This window comes from Ammospiza nelsoni, chromosome 1 (genome assembly GCF_027579445.1).
Source record: "Ammospiza nelsoni isolate bAmmNel1 chromosome 1, bAmmNel1.pri, whole genome shotgun sequence".
Lineage (NCBI taxonomy): Eukaryota > Metazoa > Chordata > Aves > Passeriformes > Passerellidae > Ammospiza > Ammospiza nelsoni.
The window spans coordinates 16,810,305-16,833,201 of NC_080633.1; the positions used below are offsets into that span (position 1 = coordinate 16,810,305).

General features: G+C 46.2%; 1 protein-coding gene across 1 annotated transcript in view; it reads left to right on the plus strand.

Annotated features, from left to right (window-relative positions):
• The first annotated feature begins 1,586 nt into the window (after positions 1 to 1,586).
• MKX (mohawk homeobox) overlaps positions 1,587 to 22,897 on the plus strand; it is a 49,730-nt gene continuing 28,419 nt past the window's right edge. Inside the window, exons 1-5 of the mRNA XM_059488657.1 lie at positions 1,587 to 1,680; positions 1,910 to 2,156; positions 4,119 to 4,278; positions 12,442 to 12,595; positions 13,809 to 14,144. Of these exons, the coding sequence (XP_059344640.1) occupies positions 1,975 to 2,156; positions 4,119 to 4,278; positions 12,442 to 12,595; positions 13,809 to 14,144 (832 nt within the window). The 5' untranslated portion in view covers positions 1,587 to 1,680; positions 1,910 to 1,974. The remainder of the gene's footprint in view (positions 1,681 to 1,909; positions 2,157 to 4,118; positions 4,279 to 12,441; positions 12,596 to 13,808; positions 14,145 to 22,897) is intronic.

A 22,897-nucleotide genomic window follows, 5' to 3' on the forward strand; every position in this document is an offset into this window, starting at 1 on the left:
CCTGCACAGGAGCACTCCCATGGTTATTTACATTTTTAGACCTTCTGTTTTCTCAGCAGGGGACTGGCAGCAAGTTGTTCCTGTCTTTTCCTCACATTTTGGGAACAGTAATTTTTCTCCCTGGACATTGGGGCATCTTCAATGCATTGCCCTTCCCCAGCCTCTTCCCTGCTTCCCATCAGCAAATGGAGAAATTACAATCGGGTCGGTGAATCCCGATGCTAAGCTGTCCCTCTTCCAGGAATTCTTTCCCTAATGCGTATGGCTGTGTGACGTCCCCGAGAGCGGCCGTGACGTCACGCAGCCGTAGCGGCGGGGTGCGGGGATGGGGTGAGCCCCACAAGGACCCTATGGGGGGGTGAGCCCCACAAGGACCCCACGGCGGCTGAGCCCCGGGGCCGGGGGTTCTCGGAGCGCCGCACGTTCCCCCTCCGTCCCCACCGCCGCAGCGCCGATCCAGCGGAGATCCGCGCTCCCTCCGCGGCGGCCTCTGCAGCCCGGGAAAACGGGAGGGAAAGGCCAGGCTGATGGAAGGGGGATACGAATGGTAGCGGTATGCAGGCTCAGGTACTTTGGGGCCACGCTTGCGGGGACAAGGACAGGGACAGAGAGGTGCCATGGGGAGCGGGAGTCGCGGCTGGTGCCCGCACGGGGGATCCGCGCCGCGCACGTCCCGCCGGGCCCGCAGGCGCAGACGGCTGCTCCCGTTCACCCGCGGCGGTCAAATACCGTCTGAATTACATCCTTGTAAATATTGACTGTGGCCATCTTCTTCGTTCCTGCGCGCAGAAAACCGAAACGTTGCGCCCGGCGGGGCCGGGCTGCTGCTCCGCAGGGCTGCGGGGGTGCGGAGCGGCGCGGCCGGGGGAACAGGGGCACACCCGTGGGAGCGGGCCGGGGGCAACCGTAGGCATCGCCTGTCACCGAGCATCGTGTCTCTGCGGGAGAGCGCCCGGGATGCTAAAGGCAGCGGGCCGCCTCCCGGCTTGGACTGCCAGCTAATTTGCAGCCCTTGGGTTTATAGAGGGGACACACGACTCACAAGAGAAGACGGGGAAGCGTGGTGGGAGATGGTTCCTGGCATGGCATCATTAAACACCGGTGTTAACGAGTGGCACGCGGCTGTGGCTACGCCCCGCTCCCCGACGGGGGTCTCTCCTGCGGTCAGCGTGACACCAGCCGGTGTCCTCAGCCGCCTTCCCCGGGAGGCTCCCCCATCCCGACGGTGAGCTGCCCAGCCGTGCACCGCCGCACCCTCAGATGCCCCTGGCCGGACTCCTCCCGCCCCTCCACGCAGCGCCCCTCGACGCCGCCGTGCCCGGGCGGAGCCGTGCCCCGGCTAGGGCTGCCGGGGTCCCCAGGCCAGCCGTGACGCCCCCCGGCCATGGGGAGCGGCAGTCCCGACAGTGCGAGTGGCTGCGCGGCGGCTGTGCCTCCGGGCGCCGGCTCTGCGCATTTGGTGGTCGTTAAAAACAATTTGTTTCCCTCCCCGTTCGGGGAGGGGGAAGGGGAAAATCATTCCGGGGGAGGGGAAGGGAGGAAAAGGGAAGGGAAAAGGGGGGAAAAAAGGAGTGAGAGAGAGAGAGAGCAAGCGAGACAGAAACACCAAAGCCGACAGAAAAGCCGCGCTCCGAACTCTTGCGACACAGAGCGAAGAGCGCGGCGGAGGCTGGCGGCGAGGTGCGAGCGGGAGCGGGCCGGGCCGTGGCAGCGGGCCGGGCCGAGGAAGCGGACCGGGGCTGGTGGGGGGGCCGTGGGAGCGGGCCGGGCCGTGGGAGGGGCGGGCTGCCTCCCCCCGTGGGTGGGCAGGCGGCGCCCGGTGCCTCCGCGCTGCCCCCCCGCCGGTCGCGCCGGGCGGGTCTCGGCGGTTCGGCGCGGCTGCCCGGTGACCGCTGCCGCCTCCCCGCAGCGCACAGCGAGCCCCCGCACCTCGGAGCCGGCGGCCAGCACGACGGCGGCCCCCAGCCCCCCACCATGAACACCATCGTCTTCAGCAAGCTCAGCGGCCAGGTGCTTTTCGAGGAGGACGCCAAGGAGCGGGAGCGGAGCGGCCGGTCCTACGTGGGGGTGGTGGAGGGCCCGCACCACGCCGAGGTGCTGCTCCCCGACAGCCCGTCCATCAAGGAGAGCCTCAGCCTGCGCAACCGGCGGACGGGGTATGCCGTGCGCTCGTCTCCGCGCCGCGCACCGGCTCCGGGGGCGGCCCTGCGCCCCCGGCCGCCGCGTCGCCGATTTGGGGTTGCGAGATGGGTTTCTAGCTGGGTCTTTGGCCGCGGCCCCGCGTTCGTATTTTCTGGGATTCTCATTCCACAGCTATGGTGGGAAATTCCGGCGATAGGTGATGCAGGGGCGTCCGACCGGGCTGGAATATACCAGACAGAGCGCTCCTGTCCGGCTGTGCTTGACCTCCCCCTCTGCCTCCGAACAGAAGCGTACCGGGAACACCGGGGCTCCACCGGCTCGTTCGGGCGCTTTATGTGATTAAAGTCTCCAAAACGGAGGCGCCAGGCGGGACGTGTGGGACCCGGGGTCCGGGGCGGCGGCGCGGCCGATCCCCGCGGGCAGTGCCGTGGCAGCGGGGCCGGGGCGGCGGGCACGGCGCGGCCCCGGCACTTGTTCCGCCCTTCCGCGGGCTCGCAGCGCGCCGAGCGAACGGGCGGGAAGGAGCTGCGCTGTCCGTGCGTTCACAGGGATGGCATTTAGATCGGACTAGCGCGGTGCCAGTCGGGGGCTCGATAACGTGATATTAGGATCGGGTTTGCTAAAACGGCAGCTGAAGCTAAGCCACCCGAAGCCGATTTTGGGTTGTTTTTTTTTTTTTTTTGGTTTGTTGCTTTTTGCGGGGGTCAGAGTTTTGGTTTTTTTAGTGCCGGAACAGGTGAAATTGAAGGTGATGAGAGGACGTGAGAGCTCTGGCGTGTTGACAGCCGTAGCTCGGAGGGTTGAACTGGCGTGCGCTGACCAGACATTTCGAGTTAGCGTTACAAAGTAAAGATCGAGGAGCGCAGTCAGGCGGCTGCGAAACCGCGGAGTCCGGGGGAGTTGCTTGTGCTGACCAATTTCCCCGTAGCGATTGCATCAGCTCGCAGTTTTACCGGCGCTGCTGGCCCACGGGACGCAGGTGTGTGTTGTGTCACCGGGATGTTGCTGCGGCCGATCCCGGGGCAGCCGCGGGACCCGGGAGGCGGCGGCGCGGCCCAGCCCGGCCCCGGGGCGCCCCCTGCCGCCGGCAGCGGCACCAGCGCCGCCCGAGCCCCCTCCGCCCGCAGCGCTGCCGCCGGCCCCAGCCCGCCGCCGGGCTTGCCTTAGCACTCCTCCGAGTTGTTCACTCACTTTTTATTGTAGGCCTTTATTTACAAAGGGACTATTTTTTGTTGTTTTTTTTTTTAATCGGAACCCGACTTTCGTTCCCCCGGCATTCGCTGTTACTCGGCAGGCGCGGGGCTTTGCGGGCGCGTCGCTGCCGGCAGCATTGGGAGCGGCATGCCGGCTCCTCCAGGAGCACCGCTCGCCGCCGGCTCCGAGGGGGGAAATGAATGATCCAGGAGATGCTCGGTGCCGCGGGTAACATCAGCGGGAAATAAACCCGGGCGGGGGAATCAGGCTGGGCTGGCCCGGGGTAACGCGCACCGCAGCTGCGGGATGCACCGTCGGCCGTGCGAGGTGCGGCCTGGCCGTGCTGGAAAGCCCCTCTGTAGACAGACCGGCCACACTCCGGTCGGGTGCCGAGCACCGAAAACATCGGGACACAGCCCTGGCCCCGCTGAAATCCCCGCGGGGCCGCCGCCGGGGCCCGCAGCATCCCCGCGGCCATTCACCAGCTCCGAGTGCGCTCGCCCAGACCCTGCACAGGGAGTTCGGGGAGCTGCTGGCATCACCTTCTCTTGAGCTGTCGTCCGGGCCGAGGGTTGCGGATGTGGAGATCCCCGAGCACCCCGCGAGGGCCGGGCTCGGCTTCTCCGGGCAGGGGCAGCCGGGGCTGGGTCCCTCCTCGGACGGGGCGCATCCACCGCGCCGCGCTGGGGAGCCCGGGGCAGGCGGGCAGCGGGCAGGGCGCGGGCAGCGGGCAGGTGTCCCTCCGCTCCGCTCCTTTCCTCAGCGCCCCTTCTCCGCGGCAGGGCGCGGCAGAGCGGCGGGAAGGTGCGGCACAAGCGGCAGGCGCTGCAGGACATGGCGCGGCCGCTCAAGCAGTGGCTCTACAAGCACCGCGACAACCCGTACCCCACCAAGACGGAGAAGATTCTGCTGGCCCTCGGCTCCCAGATGACCCTGGTGCAGGTAAGGAAGGGAACCGCTTATCCCCACCTGTAAAAACCGCTCCGAGGCGTTTCATGGACGGGAGGGATGGGGACAGCAGCATCTGCCAAAGCTCCTCTGAGAGCTGAGCAAAGGACAGTGCTGGGTATTGGGAAGCATCGGTGCAGCCAGCAAAACCAGGGTCCTGTGCACATCCTTCTTCCACTCTCCCCTGGGCTCCCCACCCCAGCAGGACTGGTTCTCTCAAACCAGAATTGTCGTATCTTAGCTATCGTGGCTGGAGAACTGCTAAAGACAATCAGCAAAAAGTGTGTGCTTGCACTCCTAGGAATAGATGCCCTCATCCTTTCATTCATAAATAGGATGAAAATATTTTTGCTTAGTCTTTCAAAATTCTCAAGTAAAAATTATCAGTCACGGGAGAATTAAACACAGAATAGAAATTGCTGAGGAAATTTCAGGGGAGCTACTCTTCCCTTTTGAAAAGAGGGTAGGATGGAAACTGTTCTATTGTTCTGATGATAATTGTCATCACCTGTTGCACAGACATCAGTGTTACCATATACACTGTGTGCATTGGCTCAGCACACACACTCTTGCAGGAATTATCATTGTAATATAGTTATACATGGGGAGTAATTGTTTTGCTCTCAGGTAATTCTCCCCTGAAGTTCCTGGCAGTTTTCTTGCTGTAAGAGGCATAAATTTTGCTGCAAATGTTTATAAATCTCACTTCTTTGTTCTCTTTGCCATCTGGTACTCTACTGAAATATGTGGTTAAATGCTATCAGTTGCCAAGTGATGCTATCTCAGGTCTGGATGCTGCAAAGATTTATGCATTGTGAATAATCTAATTTCCTTACTGCAAGCTACTGCTAGGTGTGTAAAATGAAACCCATGTGTTTGCAGGATTGGGTCCTCATCACTCTGCCTAACACATTATGTGTCACTTTGCAAAGAGCACAAAGAGATCAAAGCAACCTAAAGTATTAGAAAGAAACAGGTGGTGATTCAGCTTTATTATTTTGAGTGCCCCTTCAAAAAAACCCTGTACTATGAACTTCAGTTCTAGTAATGGCAAAATGGGAATTTTTTACACTTCAGTACCTCACTATGAAACTATTGCACTAGGAAAAACACTATAGCTTTGACAAAAATAATATTAATGTCTCAGAAAATGCCAGTTATAACTGGAAGATATAGTTAAAACAACTTCTCTTGCTTTTAAAAAATATACATGAAAGGTTTAAACTATGATTACATAAACACTATCCCTTCAATGGCACAATTCAATAGGAGTATTTTATTGGACTATGGCTCTTAGAATATCCCTGCATTTTTACATGAGATTTAAAACATATATCCAGAATATGTGTTGGGACACTTTCACATTAGTGACATCTTGAAGAGTTCTGCTGTTCTTTTAAAAATGCTTCGGAGTGCAGCGAAGGGAGAAGAGCTGGTGGGGTTTTTCAGGATTTCTCTCTGGCAGCTTTGATAAATCCTGATGGGGATAAGGAGTGTTAGCCTTTATAAAAGCATCAAGTGAACCATGGCCACTTCTCCACAGAGTTTTATGATCTACATAAAGTGTAGAATAAAATTAAAAAGATTCAGGGAGAGCTGCTTTTAGCTCTGTTAGACCCGTGACTCTAGCAGATTTACGCTGAAGCTGAATTTGACCAGTTTTGCTCTATGAGCTGTAATATTTGAAAGAATTGTGCAAACAGGCATATCTATCTTCATTTACAGAAGCACAACATCAAAGAGAAATCCCGGGGTTTTTTTTCATCTTTTTGTGCAATGCTCTTTTAATCCAGGAATTTGATAGCATCTGTATGAGATGTAAATACATATGTCTGGCACCAGCAGTAATTCCTGAGCCACAAAGAGCTAAACAACACACCCTACACCCTACTTTTTGGATGCTCAAAAAGAACAAGATTGTAATTCAGTTCAAAATTTTTGTTCTCTAAGAGTGAGAGAGAGCATGGCAGGGTATGGTCCCAGTCATGCTGGGTACATCTGAAACAGCTTTCCTGAAGGCTGTGCTCTTTTAGACAAGTGGCATAACCAAGAGCAGGTTTGGGACTGGGCTGTGGGTCTGTTGGAGAGCTTTGCTTCTGTCCCAGGAGGGGCACTTTGCAAAAGCATCAACCAGGGTTGCCTATAAATTGTTTTTCTAATCTAGTAATATTGTAGGTCATCATTGGAGAACAAGGAATCAGTGTATGATGTTTCCACCGGGTTAAACACCTTCACATTTGCTGACCTGTCTCATATTTCCTACACTTTTTACATTTCTCAGTGTTGTCCCGTGGTGTTTGCTCCCACAGTTTTCCCCTCCTGTGGAGGCTGCTGTCTGCTGACAGCTGCTGCCTCTCCCCAGCATCCCTCACGTGCTGACACCTTGTCGTCACAAGCCGTAGGAAAGGCAAAAGATACTGCTGAATATCCCTTTGGTTTTCTGAGTTTCTGACAAAATCCCATTTAGGGAATGAATGGTTGGGGTGTTTTTTTTGTTTTTCACCTGGCTGACAATCTTGGAAAAGGTCTTCAGCAGCTGCCTGGAAGATGATGATGGTCGCAGTAATTTTGATCATGCAGATGTAATACTCTCCTCCCTGTGCTTTGATCATACTCTCCTCCCTGTGCTTTTCTTTCATCTAATGAACCTTATTCCAGTATGTACCATCTATCCAAAGGAGCTTTTTTCAGGACCATGACATAGATAAAACCCATTATGTGAGACAAAGAGATGAACATCCAGTCCTGGCTTTTTTACTTTTGTTATAAGAACAAACTAATGACATGCTAATGGCTAATAATTTTTGCATCTGCATGTAAAATCCTCCACAGCTTTATTTTCATTAGTTTTTCTATCACTCAGTTGGCTGATTTTAAATTAATTTGTTCTACTTTACTAATACTTTGGCCTACCCCACTGCTCCTGGGTGCAGTGGGACAGTGAGGGGACTGTTCCAGATGCATGTCCGACTGCAGTGCTGGAGAAAAGTCAGACTCTTTCAAGGAGGTAGGATTTTGCAGAAATCATAAATCATCTTGTTTCTTAAGTAGTAGTAGCAAAACCTGGGGCAAATTCTGGCTGACTTTCTCCTGTGCAGGCCAACAAGGTCTTTGGGAGTCCTCAAGGCAAACGTTATTGCAGATTTCAGTCCAGCAGTCCAAAGTTTTCTACTTCCACAACTGCCAAAGCAGGAAACCAAAAAAGCAATATAGTTTGAAAAGGCATTTTATATTTTACTCCAATTAGATTCCAATTCAGAATCCAATAACTTGTCCTATTAATATGCTACATTTTCATTTGTATTATTACCATAGTGTTTGATTTATTTTATTTTAAATTTTGGTTTAGATGTTCTTGTGAAATAAAAAAGAAAAATGGCAGTATACTCCTTCCAGAAAGAAATACGAATGTGTGTATTGTTGGAAAGAAGGTTTTTCAATACAAAGATTTGTATATCAGTCATGTGCTGCTATGGATTTAATAATGTTCAGATTTATAAAGGCGTATCTGGATTACTGGAGGAGGTGAATCACTTGATGTCTGTTCTCTTTCTGAAAGTTTGGCTGCTGTTAAGCACTGAAGCAGAACAAATTACAATAAAATTGAAGATGTGTCTTCAGAAGTAAAGCCAGAGGGTCAATATTTCATGATGCTGATATAAGTACCTGATGCTCTTAGAGAACAACTGAACTGCTGTAAAAAAATGAATGCTGGAAAGCACATCTATTATCGTTCCCCTTGGGTTTTGTCTTTTTACTTCTCAAAGAACTACAGGATTGTTACTTCACAAGAATAGTGAGTTTCATCATGTGTTTTTTCAAGATACTTCTTGGGAGGTTTATGTGACAAAGACTTCCCCACTGGCTTTTATCTAAGTTTTTTGTTGTTGTTGTTGTGTTTTTTTATTATTTTTGGAGATCACAGTAGCACAGCTTGGGACCATGGGAAAGGTTGGATGTTTTTTGGCAGCTTTGGTTGTTTCTTTTTGTAATGGTTTAGGTAAGTGTGTTGCAAACTGGCACTCTTTGTGAGTGGGACCTACAGCAGTGGACAGGCAGGTTTTTAAAGACCACGCGGATAGACAATGTAAGATTTGGGGTTGGTTGAAATGAGTGGTAAACCTGTTGTTGTCTTGGAAGGAGGCAGGTGGAGGTCAGGGTGAGCGTGCTGCCTGGTCCAGCCTGTGGCCATGCAGCCTGTTCCAGCCCACACACCTGGAGGCTGTCCAAGACTGAACAGTGACAGAGGTGCTGACTGTCATGATGTCTTAGAAATCAGGATTTCCCAGCAACATGCACCAGTGCCCAAAAGCTGGAAAGCAGCTAGAGATTACCCCATCATAGATTAAGCCCAAAAATCTCTTAAATGGATTTGACTAACTTTTCTTTCTTCCAAGGCTTTAATGGGCCTTGTTGTAATTGCATTTGGGATAAGAGTTCCTAAAGTGAGTTTGCTGCTTCTTGCTTTAGTTAAAGTTTTCTCTTCTAAAAGTGGACTGGAGGTTCTTTCACAATGATAGAGTCATTTAGTTTGGAAAATACCTTTATAATCATTGAGTCCAACCATTAACCCAGCACTGGCAAGTCCACTGCTAAACCGCGTCCCTAAGCACCCTGTCTACATTTCTTTTAAATACCTCCAGGGACGGCAACTCAACCATGGTAACTTTCACTGGGCAGCCTGTTCCAGTGCCTGGCAATCCTTTCTGTAAAGAATTTTTTCCTGATATCCAATCTAAACCTCCCCTGATTGAATTAATTTCCTCTTGTCCTATCACTTGTCACTTGGGAGAACAGACTGACCCCCCACCTACAACCTCCTTTCAGGTTGTTGTAAAGAGCAATAAGATCTTCCCTGAGCCTCCTTTTCTCCAGGTGAAACCCCTGCAGATCCCTCAGCTGTTCCTCATCAGACTTGTGCTCCAGACCTTTCCCCAGCTGTGTTGTCCTTCCCTGGACTCTATCCAGAACCTCAATGTCCTTCCTGAATTGAGGGGCCCAGAACTAGACCCAGCACTCAAGTTGCAGCCTCACCAGTGCTAAGCACAAGGGTACAATCACTGCCCTGGTCCTGCTGGACACATGTTATGGTCCAGTTCTTAAAATTGTTAGAAATGCCTCTGCCTGAATTAAGATGCAAACCAGACCACGTACCAAAGGGTTGCAGTCTCTGACACCACACTATTGCTGATCCAGGCCAGGATGCCATTGGCTTTCTTGGCCACCTGGACACACACTGACTCATGTTCAGCTGATGTCAACCAGCACCCTCAGATCCTTTTCCAGCAGGAATCTTTTCATCCAATTCCCCCAGCCTGTGGCACTGCAGGGGTTGTTGTGACCCAGGGCAGGCACTTGGCCTTGTAGAACCCCATGCAGCTGGCCTTGGCCCATGGATCCAGCCTGTCCAGATCCATTGTGGAGCCTTCCTGCCCTCCAGCAGAGCAACACTCCCACACAGTTTGGTATCTCTGCACACTGACTGAGGGTGCCCTCCATCCCCTGATCTAGATTAATGATAAAGCTGATAAAGTGACCAGGTGGATGTAGCTCCATTCACCAACACTCTCTGGGCCCGGCCACACAAACTGTTTTTTATTTAGCAAAGAGCACACCCATCCAAGCCATGGACAGCCAGCTTCCCCAGGAGATGCTGTGGGAAATGGTGTCAAAGGTTTTACTGATGTCCCGGTAGACACAACCACAGCCTCATCAACTAAGTGGGTGACCCTGTCATAGATGAAGATCAGGTTGTTCAAGCAGAACCTGCCTTTCATAAATCCTTGCTGGCTGGGTCTGATCCCCTGATAGACTTGTATGTGGTGTGTGATGGCACTTAAAATCATCTGCTCCATAAAGAGCAGGAGGACAAGATGCAATGTATTTTTGTCATTATGAAATAATGATCAAATACTACTATTCCCTTCTCTCACAGCAGAAGACTTAAAATATGACTCATCTTTTCATATTGATATGCAGAAAGCAAAGCAATGGCATGGGAAGAATGAGCCCAAAATAAACCAAGAGTACCATGCAGAAATCACTCCTGCTAAATTTAATTGCTTTTATGTATGAATCACACTAATACTACCCTATCTTTTCTGTAAATGGCACTTCACTGATGAAAAATTTCAATATGTAATAGAATGAAGCATAATGAAATCTTTATTGTGAGAGGTTGGAGAGCTGTCAGTTTGGTAAAATGCTACAGTAACTGCAATCCTGTTGATTGGGACACTGGATTGATCCATCTCTACTGTTAAATACTTGATTTCAGAATTACACTGTCATGCAGCAGGTGACTGCTGCTTCAGCTGAGCAGTCTGGTGTGACTTTGCTAACAGCATTAGAAAGTGCATGGATTCCAGCCCGTCCCTATCTCATTTAATGTAAAAACTACTGTGTAAATACGAAGATTACAAGCAAGTAGCCTCAGAAGAGAATTAGAATTACTTTGCCAGCTAGAGTTTTGGTTTTCTAACCTGTCATAGTAAACTACATGACTTGTAAAGTTACGCGTTTGCCATCTGAGCACTCATCCGGTGCTCACCGTATTTTCAGTGGAACCCTGTTCAATGTAAACGTGATTTTAAGTCAAATCAAAGTGACAGGCATAAGGCACCACTGCTAAGTTCTAGCTGGGATTCTGAACTGAAGCTTTGCTTTTTCTTTAGGCACATAGTGTTTATTTTTCTCATAATCACTTTAGAAGAGATTATTGATCCAGAATAATTAGATACTTCTGTGTGATTTATACAGTAACCTTAGCTACAACAGACAGATGACAGAACTAGGGACAAAATCCAACACTAAGGTCTACAGTTTGGCTCTCTGTTAGGTGGGGTAGCATGTATTGATAAAACATGTATGAATTGCTTTGCAGGTTGAAGTAAATTAAATGGTGATCATTCCCAGGTCAGAATATGACAACAGTAGTCTGGCTTTCTCTTTGTGTGTGTTCACAACACAAAGATGTGAACAGGGCTGTGGGCTGCTAACATTCTTTACATTCTCCTTTGCAAGTGATGCTACTCTGCCTCCTCTTGCAGAGGTCATGTCAAAATGCACTTACTCCTGCCAGGGTTAATTAGTACTTTGAACACCTTATTTATCATTTAGCAAGTATCATTAGAATGTAGGTCACTTGCCTCTGCTCTTGCTCATAGTAAAGATAGAGTTCTCAGTATTTTCTATTTTCTGTCTTTTTAAGTTGCAGTAGAATCAAGGCCAGCATTTTCTCAGGTGTGCTTTCATGCAAAGTCACTGCAAGTACACGCATCCCATTTGGTGTTTTAATTAGCACTGCTGGCACTGAAGAGTAGACCGTGCCTTTTTGCTCATTCAGTGCCTAAAACACTGTGAAATACTTGTGTTTGAGCCTGACTTTGTAATGAGTCTGTGTGCTAGAGGGATACCAACATGAACCCATTTTGCTAAGTCAAACTCTAGAAAATGCTTTGACGTTGGCAAGGAAGACAAAACAGGCTATTGTTTAGTAGTCACCTTGTGAGGAATTGCATCTTTACTATACTTTAAACTGTTCATGACAAAAAGAGCTTGTAAAATCAGCTTCTCTTTAGAGCAAATGGTGGATTTCTGCAGTGAGTCAAAGTACGCTGTACTCTGTGTAAGACTTTCCTGATGCCCAAGAGTTCTGTTAAAGTGAAGGGAGAATTTGGGGCTTTCATATATATATGTATATAAAAAACAAGGGCTTTTATATTTACAAATTTAGAATATCTTTTCAATAGCTTTATTGTAGCCTATATAAATATCAAAGGAAATTCCTGAATACTAGATATTAGTTTAGGATATTTAGGAAGTTGGTAATATGTTAAAGGTTCATATTAAAAATTCAGGGTTTTATCTTTAAAATTAAAAAAAAAAAAAACAAAAAACTGGTATTTGGGACACCTTAATTGAAACCTTGTGATAATGTGGTTTTGCTAACACTTGGGAAGGGTGGGAAGCCTGAAATTGCCTTCCTGTATGAGATTCCTGCTCTGCTCAGTGGTAATTTCAGTGGACTTCTGTTCATATTTCTCTTATTTGTGGTCCCCTTGAAGCCTTGAAGCATACATAAAATTCTTGAGGGCTCTATAGATTGGTGGATTTGCCTCATTTTCAAGGGAAGCTAATGGACACGCTTGTGTGCAGGTCTCAAACTGGTTTGCCAACGCAAGACGTCGCCTGAAGAACACTGTCAGGCAGCCAGACCTGAGCTGGGCTTTGCGAATAAAACTGTACAACAAATATGTTCAGGGAAATGCTGAGAGACTCAGCGTCAGCAGCGATGACTCCTGCTCTGAAGGTTTGTTGATGCTCTTTTATTGATTTTAAACAGAGTAAAATATATTTAGAAAGTATTAGATACTCTAAGTTAGCTGTAGTTTTTAGTCACAAATACCCCCAGTGGATCTGCCTTTATTGTTTTTGTGAATTAGGTGCCTCTTTTGGCTCCCAGCTACTGTGCAACCTTGCAAAGCAGGATTGTGTAAGTTGTTCAAGGTGGCAATCTGGCTGTGTGTTATTATATTTCATTGTTGCTAGAAAGACAATTGTTTGTTCATTACATTTTATAAGTCCATTCCTTTAGTCTGCATTAAAGGAAAAAATTGATTACATTTGTTGGTATAAGGAAATGAGAAATCACTTGGCTGTTACTTTCCTTTGTGGAAGGGCTATAGCAATATACATCATTAAAGGGTTGATTGTGGGGCATCTTAGATGGTAAATTGAATATTACTGTTATTTATTTGATGTATTTTGCTAGCAGCTGTTTTACATAAAGGAGGTACTGGAACTCTCTTTCTTACTCAAATTAACAAAAGCAGGAATTTTTTTTAAGTACCCTGTATTTTTAATAGAATTCTTCTATTAATTCTGTCTATGATTGCTTTTTTTAGACAGTTGTGACATGGAGATACAATGACAGGAACAAATCCTACAGAACATTATCAGAAATCTGTATGTGAATTTTTAGAAGAGTATGTCTCGATCTGTACTCAATTTTAAATATCTTTGTTCCAATTTCAGTCTGTACTCACATTTCTTGAAAAATGTGGGAATGTACTCACATTTCTACTCACTTCCCTTGAAAAGATTGCTTGCAGAACAATTAAAAGAGTACAGTTTAAGCAAATGTACCTAAATATTCTGCAGTGTTGAGGCAAACCAAATTTCAAGTTATGATAGTAGTAATTCAGCCTATTCACACGGCTTTTTAAATGCTTATTGAGTTAGGGCACTTTCCATTTTTTTCTACCTGTCTTGTGTTACTCATGAACAAATTAGACTCAAAGATTTTTCTATAGCTAATTAATTTAGAATACCTGGAACATCTGAGAATCATGGGAACTACTATGAGCAATGTGTGAACAGAAGCAAATGAAAATCAGTGTCTAATGCTGAAGTTACTGTCTAGTTTCAGTTATATTTATCACAATTCAAAACATGGAGAGAAAGCCTCATGTTAAATATTAAGTACTCAGTGTATTACTGTATCTTTGTTCTTTTGTTTTCAGATGGAGAAAATCCTCCAAGAAACCATATGAATGAAGGGGGATATAACAAACCAGTTCACCACACTGTGATTAAAACTGAAAGCTCAGTAATAAAAACAGGAGTGAGACCAGAAGCAAGTGCCAATGAGGATTACGTGTCACCCCCCAAATACAAAAGCAGCTTATTGAATCGGTACCTAAATGACTCATTGAGACACGTCATGGCTACTAATGCAGCTATGATGGAAAAAACAAGGCAAAGGAATCATTCTGGTTCATTTAGTTCCAATGAATTTGAGGAAGAACTAGTGTCTCCATCATCATCAGAGACAGAAGGCAATTTTGTCTATCGGACAGGTAAGGGATATTTTTCTGCATGATTTCTGTTACAGACATCTTCTGTAGACATTGGCTCCTGGATTAAGTGTCTTCTGATTGTGCCCTTTATGAGACTTCTGTCCATCCTGTCATATCACAGTGGATAATTCCTGTCCATCTTCTTGCTTGAGAGTGGATTACTCCTGCCCATCCTCTCGTAGCAGAGTGGATAAATCCTGTCCACCCTTTCATTTTCTGGAGAAGTTCTACCTGCAGTATTGGAGTTAAGTGCTGTTATTGACTGCTAATGAAGCTGGTTTGCTTTTCAAATGGAGCAATGGGAATAATTTTTGAAATTACACTTACAGGCCATTTTTTGTCAGCACTAAGATGAGCCTAAGGAAGGAGAAAGCTCTTGCGTATTCTATTACAATAAGGGAGGACTGGAGGACTGAAGTTCTCCAGGGCCACAGCTGGGAGGAGGAAGAGGGCTTTGAAATTTCAAGGTGGCTGTTTGTGACACTTACATGAGTTATATTTCCTTCAGGGGAGTGCATGTGAGCGCCCTCCCCTGTTGCACAGCACCTTTCTGTCCTCAGAGTGCCTTGCCCAGTATGTGACCCTTTGGTGCTCATGCTTCTCTTAGGGATACAGGCATTAGTGAGGGCTCATTTCTGCATCACTCTCCAGAGCTAAGGGGCCACAGACTTGGCCATTAAACACCTTGTCTTCCTTTTTTTTGAAGGGTTAGACATAGTTTATTATTTTAATTTTACCAATAAAAACATACAAGCATGATGTAATGTCATCCACTGTATTACCAGTCAGAGCAAGGCACATGGGACTGCCTGGTTCATGCCAATAAATTGTTCTAAGTCAGGGCAAGATCAGGACTTGCTTAAATTCCCATAAGTCAGGGGGTGCTGGAAGGCTCCTCTTGTGAAACTTCTGTATTTCTTTGGGACATAAGGTAAAAAAAAAAATTAATTTTGAAAAATACGAAGTTTTGCACCCCAGTCTCTGAAGGTCTCCATCAGTGTCTCAGGATTTTGACTCATTGCAGCAGCCCCTTGTGTTGTCCTGGGCCTTTCTTGGCAGGTTATTCTGCCAGGGACCACCCCGGGAGAAGCATCACTTTAGGGATGGATATTGCTGAAAAGTACTGGAGGATTTTGCAGTAAAGTTAATACAGATTTAGATTTTGCACTTGGTTCCCCTTGGCTTCCTTGGCAAGCAGGTTCAGGTGCCTTTGCAACTTCTCCAATTTGCAGCCTTTGCTCTCTCTTTTCTGCCACATTTCCTGGTGGGGGGATTGTTCATATGGAGTTCTGTTGGTGGGGATTAGGAGGATGTTTGTGTGTGCAGGCTGTTGGGAATGACCAGAGAATGAGAGGGGACCCTGTAGAGAAATGGGGTCTCATGGAGAGAAAGACTAGTGCATGCTCAGTTAATAAGTTTCAAAATAAACTCTCTCTGCTTAATTTTTTTTTCTGAACATACCAAATGCATTTGGTCTGCATTATAAGTATATTGTCTGCCAAGCTTTATTTTTAAGTGAAAAATTACTCAAGAGCAGATGCAGAAGCTCAGATATGTAAACTTCTGTTTTTCTGTACTTTATACCATAATCTAAAAATGGATGCAATGACTTTCTAAAATTTATAATAAATTTGCTACTGGATTAAGTTCTTCTTGACAAATTTCAAGTTGCGTTGAAAAATATGGTCATTAATGTGAAGGCTGAGGGCGTCACACTGTAACTGTGTAAATTCACCAGCTGTGCTGGAATGACTGAAAACTAGTATACTTGTCCTTAAAGTTCCTGAGTGACAGTCCTGGAACTCCTCCTGAGATTGCATTTAATTCCGTTCTTAAATATCTTCCTTCATATTTTCACATTTTTGAGAACAGACCAGCAGCTCTTAGGATATAGTTTTATTGGTTTTGCACTTTGAAAGCAGACAAGCAGTATATAGAAAGAAAAAAAGATCCTATATATACACATTATATACATATGATAAATATATATACATGACTTTTTTACTGTATCGTTGCTATATATGTGTGAACATTCAGGAAATACAGGTACAAATGGGCTTTTTTCACTTACAAGATTACAGTCCCATTAATGATTTTCTGATGTTACACATACAGGAATTAAACTTTTCACGAAGAAAGCATATATTTACAAGGTATTTTTCATTTATGAAAATTACCTTCAAATCGATGAAATTATCCACATGATTGTTAGTAGGGAGAGATAAATAAGGACTATATACTTTTAAAATGTTTTTTCTTTGTAATTTGAATACCTGGGTTGGCAATTCCCAGTGCGGTACAGTACTAGATCTGTATCTGTGTTTTCTCTAAAATAGTTGTAATACATTTCGGTTAAGCAAATAATGGGTATGGCTGACTTTACCACTCTTACCCTCCTGAAAGTGGCAAGTGTGTTTTGAAGTGAGATGTCACCACTTACAAGAAGTTCCACACTGCAATTTTTTGTAGCGCAAAACAGCTAATTTTTAACACAAAGGAGCTGTTGCAGGATTGTCAAGTCCCTACTAGAAATTTTAATTTATGAAGACATGTTAAGCAGCATTTCGAAAAGCACAGAGTGAAAACTGATTGATGTTTTATTTTTGAGAAATATTTTGCAAGGTCATTGTGCCTGTAAGGACGGGAAGTCACTGGAGTTTAAACTAATTCTCTATTGTGCTTTCCTGGAAAGGCAACTTTTTGTAGCAGATCAGGAGTAAGAAATCATCCTCGCCCTGTCTGGTTCTGATTAGGGGCTGGACCGTGATTTCAGGTACATCAGTGTGTCTGGAGCTGGTTTTTTTGTGTGCCCAGTGCTGGGGTCAGCGTGGCCACGCGTGTCCCAACAGCCTGCACCAAATTAGCGGCGTATGCGTGCAGCGTCCAAAAACAAAAACAAGAAATTGCAGTTTAAAGTTTATGAGGAAAACGGGTTGTAGAGGTTCCCATTTCAGTCATTAACATGCTTATAAACACGGGACCATATGCTACTCCGGCTTCATGCAACTGGGAAATCCCACATAAAGATCAAGGACAGGCTGTATAACTGACTGTCGGCAGAGCAGCCTCGTTTATACCTCCGTGCAATTACCGTGAGCTCATGGGCAGCAGTTTGGGAGCTGGGGCAGGAGCAGCAAGCCCTGAGCAGAGCCCTGGCGGGTGCTGTGCCCTCAATTCCCTGCCCCATGCCCGGAGCCCTGATGGGTGCAGTGCCCACACTGCCCTGCCCCATGCACTGCCCTGCCCCATGGCCGGAGCCCTGGCAGGTGCTGTGCCCTCAATTCCCTGCCCCATGCCCAGAGCCCTCTTGGGTGCAGTGCCCTCAGTTCCCTGCCCCATGCCCAGAGCCCTGATGGGTGCAGTGCCCACACTGCCCTGCCCCATGCCCAGAGCCCTGATGGGTGCTGTGCCCTCAATTCCCTGCCCCATGCCCAGGGAGATGGAGCTGCTGCAGGAGGCAGCACGGGCGGACAGTGCTGGCAGCCTGGGGAAGAGCGGCTGTCACGGGTACGGCACAGCCTTCCCAAGCCTGTCTGTTGTAAGCTGATATTCCTATGTATATAACAGGACATACACAAGTGTGTTCACTTAAAGCAGAAAATTTCAGTTCAGATCAATCCTGGTGCAAGTATAATATATAAGTATAGATAATTGGTCAAATATGCATCTTAAGCTGATGACTGAAAGGCTCGGTTCAGTGTTTTTGTTTAGTGAAAAAGCCGTGTTGGAGAACTGCTTTTCACTAACTGCTTGGCATGCAGTCACTCACAGCGGGTTCTCTGTGTGACAGGAATAAGTGAAAGCAGACTTGTCTACCCCTATTTGTTTTACAAATGCATGCAGAAATAACAGTCTTGACTGCAACAAGCACTCCAGAAATCTACAAGGAAAAGATCTAATGTTTGTAGTGAAGCTGAATATTAATCTAAAGAGGCAATGTCAGTCTTTGGTTTACGGATCACTAAAATGCTGACTTCTCTGTAATCAAGCTGCAGTGCTCCCTGAGTGCCCTATTGTCAGTCACCTGCAGAAACAAAATGTTCTGCATCGTTGTAGCACAAGGAAATGAAAACTTCCAGTTTTCTGGGATATTGTTGTCTAGTGAAGGAAAGGAAAAATTAAAATGAGAAAAAGAGATGAAATGGCAGGACAGGGAGTCCTTTTTCTGTAGGCAGATTTTTCATTGATTTCACTTTATATGTTACTTAGCACAGTAGAAAAGCCAGAACAAATAAAAACAGTGAGGAAGCTCAAGACTTGCAGGGCTGGAAAAGAGGGTGGTTTTAAACAAGTGCTTGAATGACTGGCCGATTTTTGAAGATGTTTGATCTCTGTTTTTAGACATTTATACTCAGGAGTGTGCTCTGTTTCTGATGTTTTCATTACTACTGACTTTTTGTTTCCTCTCACCTTCCTTTCTTTCTTTCCTTTGGATCCTGCAAAGTTGGTGATTTATAAAGCACTATCCTGGTCATTTATTGCAGCACACTGAGCACCTCTGATGAGACCCTCATCACTCTGCAGGATCAGGGCCACATTCCTACAGAGCACTTGAGTGTAAGGGTGTAGCCATGCACAGAACTACTGTAGAGAGACACAAACTGCAGAACAGTGCTGTGATTTTGTGTGGTCCTTGCCAACTTCTCCTCGCAATTTAACATTTTTAGAAATTAGCATGTAATTTAAAAATAAGCCATAAAATTTGAAAGGATAATATGAACACAATGGAACCTGTTTTCAGAAACAACTCAAGGGACCTACAAAAACTGCTCACAGCAGTGACTTTTGCAAGTTGGATCTAAATGGTGCTGGAAACTTTGGGGATACTTTGAAATAAATGGCAACCTGGGAAAGCTGAAGGAGGTCTTTTTTGCAGATCCTAATGTCATCCAGAAGTGAAATGTAAAAGGTGAATGTCAAGTATAGTATTAAATGCACACAGCAGCATAACTGCAATTTGAAGGTTACAATTTAAGATCGAATTTCTGCAGGAATTTTATTATTACATGACCTGATTCGTCTACTAAAATAGCATTGAATTGAGAATTGAGGAGAAGATTGTGTTTAATTTACTGTTCTGTTGTTTTTTCTAAAGAAAGAATAAAAGGAAATGGCTTTACTGCACGGGAAGCGTCAGGTTTAATATACCAGATGTGATAGCCCAAACCTGAGAGCTTTAAAGATCCCACCCGTTCCCTGCTAGTTTGGTTCACTTATTGCATTTCTTTCAGTTCAAACATCAACAATCAAATAAGCTGGTTTTTAAGTTCTCTTTAGTTTCTTGATTTCTCAGTACTTGAGCTGCAAGGGGAACGGGTCAGGATTTTCTCCACATGACCCCAAAAAACAGTGCTTCATCAAAACGGAATCTTTTTTGTGGGAAGGTAGCAGTTCCAACCTCTCTCAAGTAGGAGAATGGAGGAAGAGAGCACTGGGTGGGCTGGGAACAGCAACGGCTGGGGCAGAGCACTGTCCCAAAGGCCTGGGCACCCAGGGACTGCCAGCCAGCAAGGGAGAGCTTTGCCTGGAGCCAGCCCTGCTGAGAGGGGAAGCAGCACTCGGGCAGTGCAGTTTTCCTGTGCCACTTCACTCCATTCTTTCACTGGAAATGAGAGTATTTGTTTTCTCGCAGGTGTAAGTGCAAAAACTGTGCATTCTTGGTTTATCTGTTTGTTTTCGGATGCAAAATGTTATGAATGTTTAAGGCTTTTTTTCCCGTTTAAACCCAAAATATTAAAGATTCTCACCTCTATGCAGATAAGGTGTGCTTCAAAGAGCAGCATATTTGTGCCTGTTCTATAACTCAGGTATAATTGCTGTGGGGACCCCACAGAGCAGAGGTGGACTGTAGGCACATCTTCTGGTTTTGCTTCTCTTGATGTCATGGCAAATTTTCCACATGCTTCAGTAAAAACTGTCTTGAGCCACTTATTGGCTGCAGAGGATTTTTTTCAAATCAGCTTGCCTCAGAGCAGCATGTGTCAGGACTCCTGACAGCTTTATCATTATAGGGAATGGGATGTTCCTGCATGAATGATTTGAAATGGAAAAGATTACAACATTTGACCAAAAAATCAGAGAAGGCACCAAAAAAATCAGGGCAGCAGCCATGTTTCCATAGCCACAGGCTGTTGCTGCCCGTGCTGGTGCAGCAAGCCCGCCTTTGTTTCTCCAAGACCATTAAAATTTTCCCAATGCAAATATTCACAGCAGTGGCCAAAAAGCATCAGATCCCTGTGCTTGTCCAAGACCTCTCTCAGACATGGCAGGAAAAATGTGTGGTACTGTCACCAATTTCTAACAACTATATTTTATTCTATTTTAATGCTCATCTTTAGACTTAGTCAATGCTCCAGACCTCAGGAAGGGCTGTTCTCTGACAAGCCTTAGGCTGCACTCATTTAGTGAAGGTGTTTTCAAAGAGAAAAAAATATTTATCCCCATTTTCCCATTGTTCCAAATGTCTTCAGAATTATGCTTGGTTTTAAAGCCTGGGGCCAGCCAAAATGTGAATGTTTCAGGAAATTATGTGCATGGAAAAGCACATAGTCATAAATCAGACTTTTTTCCAGTTTTAGCTCTAGACTGCATGGTTAGTAATGAATATAATAGGGAAATTAGTTAGAAAATTAGCAGTTAATTTAGGGATATTTAAAGAGTGTGTGAAACTACAGCTTGGGAAAACTCATTTAGTGAAATGGATGTGATTCCTTCTCTCCTTCCACTGCCTGAGCAGGATTTTCCCCAGTAGCCAAATTTGTGTGCAGATCTCTTGCAGCAGACACGCCAGGCTCTCGTGCTGCCTTGCCATGTTCTGCCCTGATTCAGGGGTCCCTCAGCCTTGCAAAGAGCATCCAGCTGCAGCCACTGCTGCAGAAAGAAACACTGCTCAGAGAGGAGGGCAGAGTGGGGCTCCGGGGAGACAATGAGACGAGATGAATGAGCCATGCACCAGCTGCAGCAGAGCAGCAGAAAGCCCTGGGTGCTGCAGCCCTGGTGCAAGGGGCAGGGGCCGAGCAGGGCAGCACCAGGCAGGAGCAGTGGTTTGCATCCCAGGGATGTCTCCATAGCCTCACTCTGCCTTGGTGTGCATGCAGAGGGGCGCTGGCACTGCTGCTGTCCCCCAGAATGCTTGTGAAGGCACTAAGGAGAGTGTGTCTGCTCTGCCCCTTACCCAGGAAATCCAGCAGCAAAATGTGAGTGAGTATCAGCTGGTTTTGCCAAAGGGGAGATGTATGCCAATGATCTTTAAAAATATGGCATGATTTTATACTTGGAATAGCGAAACAGAGAAATAAAACACAGAGATGTGTGCTGTCATCTCATCAGAAGTGGCTCAGAAATCACACACAACTTTGTATCAGTGATGGGGTAGCACCTCTGAGCAGACAAAGCCATGGCTGGAGGCACATCACTGAGTTGTGAGCAGGACTTGTGCTGGCTCCAACCCTGAAATGTGCCTGTTCTGCTCCTCGGGGCTCTTGTGGCAGTGCAGCTGACTCTGCTCCTGCACCAAGACACCTGCTCATGGCACCTGCATGAAGAAAGAGCAATGACAGGGACAAACCTCTTTATTGCCCAGTGGATTACTTTTACATTTGAAATCTATAATTTCCACCATGAGTAACCACTGCCTCACAAATATACTAATCTGTGTGCAGTGCAAGGAAGTGTGACCAGGAGGGGACAGGCTGCAGACAAGGCAGGCACAGGCGAGACAGGGGAGGAGCAGAAGGGGAAAAAAGGGCTGGACTTTTCACATTCTGGCTGGGGCAGTAAACTTAAAGGAATGGCAAGCCCATAAAAGTTTCACTTCTCTCTGGAAAAACATCTGAATTGAAACTTCACACCTGGCATGAGTTTTCTGCATGTCCCAGCCTCCTTCCGCCGCTGCTGGGGAGAAATAATGCGACTTTGGGTAAATCCTGGTGGATTCTGCTCGTAGTGCAGACTGTCCCTCGTGCAGTGTTGGTTACCTTGCTGCTGTTGATGTTGCTGTAGTTAAGGTTGTACCTGTGTTTCCATTAAACCCTTTTAATCTGCAAATTTATGACCCAGCTGTAAAAATTCAATCCAGACTGAAACTTGGCATGAACAGTGTTCACTCTCCCATCTGTGGAAGGGATTTAAGCAGGTACATCCCAGTAATAACCATCTGAGTTAGGCTTGTAAATTCGGAGCATGATGACTGGTGAAAAAAACTGTGAGCTTCTCAGTAGTCCTGGAGTCTGAAATATTTTATGCCTGTGGTGAAACTAGTGAAAAACCAGCTTGTTTGTATTCAGTCATATAGCTGTAAATAAAGAAAATGGTTTGGGTCTCTCTGTGTTTGCTTACATGCACAAACACATGCATTTTCCTTACCATGGCAAGATTTTTATATGAGTGGCAAACAATTGAAATTCTCCAGTCTCGTGCACCAAAGCAGTGTTTGATGATTCTCAAGTAGGTTAAGAAATTGTATTTGTGCTGGAGTAAATGGTAAAATTTATCTATTGATTGTAATAGAAAAAATTAGGGAAATAAGAAGACTTTTTTTTTCTTGGATTTTTTTTTCTTTTGGATGAGTTTTTTTAAATTTTTCTTAAAATACTGTAAAAATGGATGCAGTATTGAACTGCAAAATTAGTTTTATTCACCATTGCTTCCTCCCATTTTAATTTTCATTTCTAAGAAGCTACACAGTGAACATGCCTGATGATATAAACTAGTGATCTTATCTGATCTAGCAAATCCTATTTCCCTTTGCAGGT